Source organism: Centroberyx affinis, unplaced genomic scaffold, assembly GCF_046629955.1.
Source record: "Centroberyx affinis isolate AG114_WGS23_722 - 3 ecotype Tasmania unplaced genomic scaffold, CSIRO-AGI_Caff_v1 ptg005551l_1, whole genome shotgun sequence".
Lineage (NCBI taxonomy): Eukaryota > Metazoa > Chordata > Actinopteri > Beryciformes > Berycidae > Centroberyx > Centroberyx affinis.
The window spans coordinates 42,576-51,911 of NW_027282790.1; the positions used below are offsets into that span (position 1 = coordinate 42,576).

A 9,336-nucleotide genomic window follows, 5' to 3' on the forward strand; every position below is an offset into this window, starting at 1 on the left:
CCGTGTCCTGGAAAGAACTTTTTGAGTGCTTTCCGAAACAGTCGGTCCCGTGTCGATAGGCCTTTCTTTCGCAAAGTTATTAAGGTTCAAAGTCGGCCTCTCGGCGCCCCCTTTCTCTGAATTTCTCGGGGGTGGAGCCACCCGGGGGGGCGGGACCGAAATATGTTACTCCCCGGGCCGAGACGATTCCGGCGATACCTTCCTTTCGGGCCTACGACGAAATTTACATTTCACGTCCTCCCGACCCAAAGGGTCTTTGGGTCATAGCTCCTAAGACCATCTTGAAGTGATTTTTCAGACAAAGAGCCAAAAATTTTCAGTGACATTTTTCAGCCCAAATTCCTTTGTAGGATTGTCAGCGGCCCCGCTGAGGATCCGCCTGTGAATTTTGGTGTAGTTGCGACGTCGTTTGACCCCAAAACCGCGGAGTCAGGGTTCGGCCCATTGACTCAGAGTTGCCTTTTGGAAGCACCTTTCACCCCCTCCAGAAGGTCATAAAAACCCTCAATCGCTCCAAATTGGAAATATGTTGTTGTGCCAACAGCCCTCTAGCTCGGCTGTGAATTTGGTGCAGATAGCTCTTAAAACGGCTGAGCGGCGCCCCCTAAAGTAGTCGCAAAAAGGCCTGAGGCCTTCAATGCAATCTAGCTCCCTGTTGGAAGCACCTTTCACCCCCTCCAGAAGGTCAAAAAAACCCTCAATCGCTCCGAATTTGAAATATATCGTAGTGCCCACGGCCCTCTAGCTCGGCTGCGAATTTGGCGCGGATAGCTCTTAAAACGGCCGAGCGGCGCCCCCTAAAGTAGTCGTAAAAAGGCCTGAGGCCTTCGATTGACTTAGGTGTCGATTTGGAAGTGCCCTTCAAACCCTGTGGATTTTGATGCGGATGTCCCAGAGTTCTGAGATTGACATATGTTGTTCCTGGGGTCATGGCCATTCAGGAAATGTCTTTGTTTTTTTTGTGTGACATTTTTAACCACCGTTTTGCCACACTTCCAAAAGGAAGGCAGGTTGAATTTGGAAGAGAGCAGGCTGAATTTGGGTGTCATCAAATTCTTCAGCAAATCATCATAGATTTCACCCAAAATGAGTTTCTGGGCTATTTCGGGGATGGCAAACACTGCTATGGAGTCGGATTTGAGCTATCATTTTAGGAAGTGGGCGAAATTGCGGTTCTATATCGAGAAACAGCGACCCCCACTGATGGCGCCATGTCCTGGAAAGAACTCGTTGAGACCTTCTTGAAGTGATTTTTGAAACAAAAAGCCAAAAAGTTCTTAGGAAAAATTTTCAGCCCAAATTCCTTTGCAGGATTGTCGACAGCCCCGCTGAGGATCCGCCTGTGAATTTTGGTGTAGTTGTGATGTCGTTTGACCCCAAAACCACGGGGTCAAGGTTCAGCCCATTGACTCAGAGTTGCCTTTTGGAAGCACCTTTCACCCCCTCTGGAAGGCCAAAGAAAAGCTCAATCTGTCTGCGTTTGAAATCTGTCGTAGTGCCCACGGCCCTCTAGCTCGGCTGCGAATTTGGTGCGGATAGCTCTTAAAACGGCCGAGCGGCGCCCCCTAAAGTAGTCGTAAAAAGGCCTGAGGCCTTCAATTGACTTAGGTGCGAATTTGGAAGGAATTGGAAGGAATTTGGAACCCCGTAGATTTTGATGCGGATGTCCCAGAGCTCTGAGTTTGACATATGTTGTTCCCGAGGTCACGAGCTTTCAGGAAATGTCTTTGTTGTGAATTTAGAAGGCTGAATTTGGAAGGCTGATTTTGGAAGGCTGGTTTTGGAAGGCTGGTTTTGGAAGGCTGAATTTGGAAGTTAGAAGGCTGGATTTGGAAGGCTGATTTTGGAAGGCTGATTTTGGAAGACTGATTTTTGAAGTGGGATTTTTGAGGCTGATTTTGGAAGTGGGAATTTGGAGGCCGATTTTGAAGAGGGAATTTGGAGGCTGAATTTAGAAGTGGGATTTTGGAAGCTGAATTTGGAAGTGGGAAGTTGCAAGTGGGAAGTAAGTGGGAAATTGGAAGTGGGACACTTGGGAAAATGTTTGACATTAGGGAGGTAGTGGTTAGCTTTGTCTGGCTGTTGGGTAGACAGTCTTCAGTTTGCTGTTTAGTGCTCGCCATTACACTATTGGGATCCAGAAGAATTAGATTAGCTGTTTGTGTATCCGGCAATCTAACTTCTTGCGCGCAACCGACCTGCAGAAGTGGACTGGAATTGAATACGGCTGATTCTGGAGAAACAGGAAGTGCGCGTTGCCATTTTGGATTGTTGAATCATGGTGAGTGCTCCTATTCATTAAACTGTAGTAATTGATTAATTAGGCCTATTCTGGGTGTTTTCTACAACAGTATTTATATTTAGAATACTTATAACGCTAACGCGAAATAGTGCCGAAGTGTCCGCAAAATGTAATCATTAATTTCTTAAGATGTGGATAAGGCAGAGGGATTCTTTGAAATAGACAACAATCGTATACATATGCAGAACAATTCGGCGTAGTTTTTTTTCACTTTTGTTGGGTTTTAGGACAGTTATTAACCGGTAATTTATAAACTGAAAATTCGCTCCCACCAAACTCCATTCAAAAACGGCACACTTTTATTTTACAAGGATGTTTGGCCCAGATTGATGCGTTACACTATTGATATGCCAGTCTGAGTTTACTGAATTTGAAATTTGGCATCACAAATTTGGAAGTGGAAGTTGGAAAGACAAATTTGGAAGTGAAGAAAATATGACATACATTATAAAATGTGCAGACTATAGTTTGAGACAAATGGTCTCATATAGTGAGTTAATTGTTTTTTTAATTAGGCATATTCTGGGTCAGGTAACCAGGAAGTGCGAGTCGCTATTTTCAATTGTGGAGGCCATTTTGTATGCTGGAATAATGGCAGAGTCACGAAGCATGGTGAGTGCTCCTGTTTATTAAACTGTAATTATTGATTAATTAGGCCTACTCTGGGGGTTTTCTACAACGGGGTTTGGGTCATAGTACTTCTGACGCTAACCCAACTGATCAAATAACAAGCTGTTTGATCAAATAACATGCTTTTTAGACCGATTACAACTTCCGATTTCGCCGGCGAAATTGTGCCTAAGTATCCGCAAAATGTAATCATTAATTTCTTAGGATCTAGATGAGGCAGAGGGATTCTTTGAAATGCACAATAATCGTAAACATATGCAGAACAATTCGGCGTAGTTTTTCCCCCACTTTTGTTGGGTTTTAGGACAGTTATTAACCGGTAATTTATAAACTATAAATGCGCTCACACCAAACTCCATTCAAAAATTGCACACCTTTTTTTAAAAACAATGTTTCCCCAAAATGTATGTTTTAAACCATTGAAATGGGCTATTTAACTGTTGTAACTACCCTAGGTATTGCAGATTAGTGAATTTATATGTATAAATAATAGTAAAGTAATATTTTTTAACGTATTAATTTCTTGCCCTGCTTCCAACTTCAGGAAGGTGTTAGGCCGGTCTGAGTTCACAAATGTGAAAAAATTCTTAAATAAATCATAAAATGTGCAGTCTACAGGTTGAGAAAAATTGTCTCATATACTCTAGGCTCATACAGACGGTAATCTGTCGTCAGATTTGAGATACCTGTTTTCACTACATAATGAGTAGCATTTGTAATCCTTTTGGATGTTGAATTTTCATTTTTTTTTTCTTATTTGTCCTTTTTCAGTCATCCAAGGCGAAGAATGCCAACATGCGGGAGTGCCCACTTTGTGGCAACTATTTCAGCCGCCTACGGCAGCACCTTACTCAGGTTGAGAAGATCAATAACGAGGAGGAGAAGGTGCTGCTGTTGTGCTGGGCAAATGGGCGGTGAGTCATAATTTCAAATGCAATAAATTCGAATACAGCCCCAGCCAAGGCCCTTATAAATGTACAGAATTCTTATTTCTCTTATTTCTATATTATTATTATTAGTATATTTATTCTCATTGTTATATATTGTAGTATAATGCACATATTTTACATATTTCTTACTTTCGTATTTCTATTTTTCTTATAATTTCTTATAATTTCTCTACGCTTATATATATTCACTTCTACAATGTGAGCAGCTGCAATGTAACTCAATTTCCCCTCGGGGATCAGTAAAGTATTTCTGATTCTGATTCTGATTCTGATGCCGTTGATGTTTTTACAGGATTTCGGGAAAGTTGTCCTGCAGCATCTGTGACAGGGCAGCATTTTCCCGGCTTGACAAGCACCTCACCGATGTGCACAGTTGTGCTCCACATGTGAGTAACCATTTAAGATAAGATGTAAGCTTTATTGATCCCAATAGGAGAAATCCATATGACACAGTAGCGCAGAATGGAAATGTAGTTAATATCAAGAAAACATCTTCTTATTACATCTATGTAGCGACATAAAAATATAAGACAGTAAAATAGGAATAATAAAAAAATGAAAAAATAAAATAGAGTAAATAAAGTAGTTCTCTTTCAACTGTGTTCTCTGAATTGTGTTTATCTTTGCATTGTAAGTGATTGAATATTTTTCTTCATTCAAATATCTTGCAGGAAGTGGACGAGTTGATGTTCGGGGCCAAGCAGACGCTTTGTGTGCAGAAGCTCCGGGAGCTGAGGGCCACAAACCCCAGCGTCCCGCTGATGTCCAGGCTGGATTTGCTGGTCAGTGGTGATTTATAATGGTGTTTTTGCTGAATTCTGCAATAATCACTGATTAGGGCCCGAGCACAATTCCTTCGTGCAACCGCTCCCTCCAATGCCCGTGAGGTGCTAGGGCCTGTGCATCGCTGCTTGCAGCTTTCATTTTAACTTTTCTCTTGTCTGGATGTATGTATGATTTTTTGTATTTAATGTTGTCTGCTTTGCTTGTCTGCTTGTTAGCGACTTAACAAGAAGGAGGAGGAGGAGGAGGAGGAGGAGGAGGCTGGCCCCGCTCAGGAGGATGACTGTGTGGTCCTGGAGGACTCCGAGAGCGAGCCGTTTTTTATCGTTCTAGAGGACTGTGACGAGGAACCCGGGCCATTAGGTTCCTGTCCCCCACCTCCCTCCTCATCATCCCTTGTCTCCCTGTCGGCCCCCCAAGCGTGCTCCACCCCCAAGTCCTCTACCTCACGCAGCCTCCCACCTCCCTCCCCATCATCCCCTTCCTCCCAGCAGAGCCCCCAAGAGAGCTCAACCCATCCCTCCCTGCTGCCCCTCCGAACAACCTCAGTCCCCCAGCCCTCTCCAAGCTCCTGTTCCCCACCATCTGCCAGTGGCCAGAGCAGCATCACGTCATGCCAAGGTTGCATTTCCCTTACCGCAAGAGTGGCGCTGCTGGAGACATCCCTGAAACAGCTTCAGGACACAGTTGCAATGCAACTCTTCAATCAAAGAAAGGCTGGTGCCTCCAGCAGCGTCACTACAGGCACCACTGTTGAACAGACGCCAACCAAAAAAGGCAAACAGACTCAGCGAACACCCCAGCTGAAGAGAAGCCTGATTGGTAAGTGGTCCTGCAGGGGAGTCTTGCCCTGTTTTTCTTATTGTCTTTGACGTGTATGTCCCAGAGCTGTGATTTTGACACATCTAGTACCCGATGTCACAACCTTTCAGGAAATGTCGTTGTTATTGTTCTGTGATATTTTTTTTACTGCCATTTTGCCTCACTTCCAAAAGGAAGGCAGTCTGAAATTGGAAGTGAGAAGGCCGAATTTGGAAGTGCGGTCCAAACCCTGTAGATTTTGATGTGGATGTCCCAGGGCTGTGATTTTGACACATGTTGTTCCCGAGGTCACGACCTTTCAGGAAATGTCTGTTTTTTTTCTGTGACATTTTTTACCGCCATTTTGCCTCGCTTCCAAAATGAAGGCAGGCTGAAATTGGAAGTGAGAAGGCTGAATTTGGAAGTGATCAGATTCTTCAATAAATCATAAAGTATTAAAGTGTGGCCTTGGAAAGCCCCCCCTAAGACTGCAATACAGGGATTTTGGTATCCACCTTAACTTGAACATGTTTTTTTTACAGGAAACATCCTGTTACAGTTTCAGCGGGCGGCCCTGGGGTGCAGAACGGGCAGGAAAGATAAAGAAAACGCTCGGAACAGGAGGAACCATGCGCAGCGGTTTTGCTGCTATATGCAGCGAGGAGCGAAGCGCGGGAGGGGGCTCCGATTCCTATACAACTTGGAAAAGTTACAAAAGTAAGTAAGGATAAGTAATGATACTTTGGAGCACCCCGGTGGTTCAAATGGTAGTGCGTGTACTATTTAGGCTCAATGCTTGTTGCAGCGGCCCAGGTTGGAGCGTGGCTCATGCGTGTTGATGCTAATGCTAAGTAATGTTTGAGGTCTTTTAACTGTTCTGTTCTTTTGGCAGGTGGCCGACGCAACTTAAAGAGGACAATTACAAGGTCACCTCAATAAAAAATATCTTGCTTAACGTAAAGGCTTTCCTAAGCCACATTGAGGTGTTCCACAAAAACACAAGTAAATTAACCACTGCCCAGCTCAGCCAGCTGCAGCATTGCTTGAAGAAGGTGCAGTCAGACATCATGAGGGAGGTGGTGCCGTACCGCCAGACTGTCAAGCGCCAGAAGAGCAGTAAGTGTTATTCATCTCTGTAGTAATTGTACGTTTTTGAAGGGTGTGCCTACTTAAACTACATTTGTCCCATGTTTTCCTGAACCCTACTCGCAGACAGGAAGCCACTTCCTCTCTTTTCTGTTTGTTTTATTCTAAAAATAAAAATCTGTCTGCTAATGGCCACCCGATGTTTGTCATTTTGTATTTACAGAGAGCCTGCTGAGTGCCAACACAGAGAGCAAATTTCTCACAGCGGCAAAGCTGAGAATTCCTCAATTGCTCAGTAAGTAAGCCACAAACATATATTCTCCTTTGGTTTGCCTTGGTTGAGTTTCTATCTAGTTAAATTCAAGTTCAGGTACAAGGTTTAGAGCCCCAAACCCCTGTTTACAGTCTCAAAGAGCTTTACATGCTCACAGTTTAAAACAAACAGGATGATACTCCCTGACTTCAACCCTTACGGCAGGCAAGGAAAAAAGATACCAGGGAAAAAGGGAAGAAATCTTCATAAGGACCACAGAGAGAGGGGGCCCCTTCTTTGGTTGCTGACCCAGTGAGGAAATTATCACGTGAACAAAGACAAATAACGTGTTTTTTTTTGTTTTTTTCCAGAACAACTGGAAAGAAAGAGCAAATGGGGGGCCCTCGAGCTGGTTGGGGGCTACCTGTTGGGGTACCTGGCGGTCCTGACTGGACACCGGCCGGTTGTTTTCGCCTGCATGACAAAACTAGAGGTCCTGGAGGCAGATAATGAGGGGGAAAAGTACATAGTTTGGGTAAGTTACATGTCAGATGATAGTTTTTCATGCTAAGTTTCTCCAAAAGGTGTACGTGTTTGACTACCATCTGTTTATTTTGTGTGTGTCTTGCAGGTCGCAGAGCACAAAACACAAAGAAGTTTTGGCCACGCACTCATTCCATTGTACAAGGTGGAGCATGAGTGGCTGTCGCGGCTGGCCAACATCTCCGATGCTGTGTGCAGCAAGACGCCCTTCCTGTTCCACAGACGGGATGGGAAACAGCTGACCAAGCCCGGTTCCCTCCTCCAAATGGCCTGGAACGATGCAGGCCTGGCAGGGGCCATTACCTTTAACAGGATCCGCTCCAGTGTCAGCAGTCAGGTAAGTACCACGTAGTAGGTTGGCACCTTGCATGGCACTCTCCACCATCAGGTGTGATGGGAAAGTGTACTTACCTTACACATAGATTTGTCAGAAGTTTAACACAGGAAATGTCTGCTTTTTCCTCTTCCAAGGCCAAGAAGCACCTCAACCAGGACGAACGGGCAAAAGTGGCGACGGCCATGTGCCATGACGTTGGCACGGCAGAAAAATTTTACTGCCCTGTACAAGACTTGGCTGAAGCCTTCGGGGTCAGGGGGCTCCGGATGAAGGCGTTGGCAGACTCCAAGGAGGACGAGGAGAGCAGTTCGGGGGAGCCCGGACAGCCGACATCCGTCACCAACCCCGACCCTGAATCCCCGCCCTTCCTGGAGGCATCATCGAGTGAGGAGGAGGTAGTGCCTCCAAAGAGGTCTAAAAGGCGGCTGTTTGAAGAGGACACATCTGAACCTGCTGGGCAGCCGGAGGGCGAGGGGGAGGAGGACAAAGGGGAGGAGGACAACGGGGAGGTGCCCACCCTCTCCCGCGATGAGGGGGTGATTTCTTTTGTGTCTGGCATGGCCAGAACCCCAAGCCCCCAACAAACCCCACAACCCACCCCATCCATACCCAGCTCCCCAGGCTCCTCACCCAGACTGTGGATAGACACGAGCAGTGAGGCAGGTGAGCCCCTGAACCTCAGCCTCAGCTCAAGTGAGGCTGAATCTGCAGCTGAATCTGCAGCCAAAAAGCCTAGCCCAAAGGACAAAAAGGCAAAGGGGTGCAGGAAACTTGTTGTTGCCCTGGAAAGGCTGTGAGTACGTGTTGTAAGTTTGTTGTTTGTTTATTGTAGTTTAATGTAAAAAAAAAAAAAAAAAAGAGTTTTTAACTCAAAAAAACAACAACAACATTTTACTCTCTGGTGTGGACTGTTTGTCCAGGGTTGTTTTAAATTGTTTGTTTTTTCAGAGTGTTCAACTAAAAAAAAAATGTTATTATTTCGCACAAGGACTTTTTTCCAAGTGTTGTTTTAAGTTTTTATTATTATTATTATTATTTTTATTTTTATTTTTTTGTTAACTTAAAAAAAAAAGCTTTGATCTCAAACAGTTCAACTGTTTAAGTAGATAATAAAAAAATATATTTTTTGAACCTCCATTACTTGTGTTGTTATTGTGTCAGTAGAGATGCTTGAAGTTGGAAGTGCCTTCCAAACCCTACAAATTTTGACGTGTTTGTCCCAGGGCTGTGATTTTGACATATGTTGTTCCCCAGGCCACGACCTTTCGGGAAATGTCTTCGTCTTTCTTGTAGGACATTGCTGTCCCCGCTTCCAAAATGAAGCAGTCTGAATTTGGAAGTTGGAATTGCCTTCCAAACCCCACAAATTTTGACGTGTTTGTCCCAGGGCTGTGATTTTGACATATGTTGTTCCCGAGGTCACAAGCTTTCAGGAAATGTCTTTGTTGTGAATTTAGAAGGCTGAATTTGGAAGGCTGATGTTGGAAGGCTGAATTTGGAAGTTAGAAGGCTGGATTTGGAAGGCTGATTTTGGAAGGCTGATTTTGGAAGACTGATTTTTGAAGTGGGATTTTTGAGGCTGATTTTGGAAGTGGGAATTTGGAGGCTGATTTTTGAAGAGGGAATTTGGAGGCTGAATTTAGAAGTGGGA

General features: G+C 44.6%; 1 protein-coding gene across 1 annotated transcript; it reads left to right on the forward strand.

Moving 5' to 3' along the window:
- The first annotated feature begins 3,649 nt into the window (after positions 1-3,649).
- LOC139667477 (uncharacterized) lies at positions 3,650-8,522 on the forward strand. Its single transcript, XM_071546947.1, has 10 exons — positions 3,650-3,846; positions 4,175-4,268; positions 4,554-4,664; positions 4,884-5,487; positions 6,009-6,183; positions 6,359-6,582; positions 6,776-6,847; positions 7,177-7,340; positions 7,437-7,685; positions 7,820-8,522. The coding sequence occupies exons 1-10, from the start codon at positions 3,728-3,730 to the stop codon at positions 8,480-8,482; spliced, it is 2,475 nt and encodes an 824-aa protein (XP_071403048.1). The 5' UTR covers positions 3,650-3,727; the 3' UTR covers positions 8,483-8,522.
- The last annotated feature ends 814 nt before the right edge of the window (positions 8,523-9,336 follow it).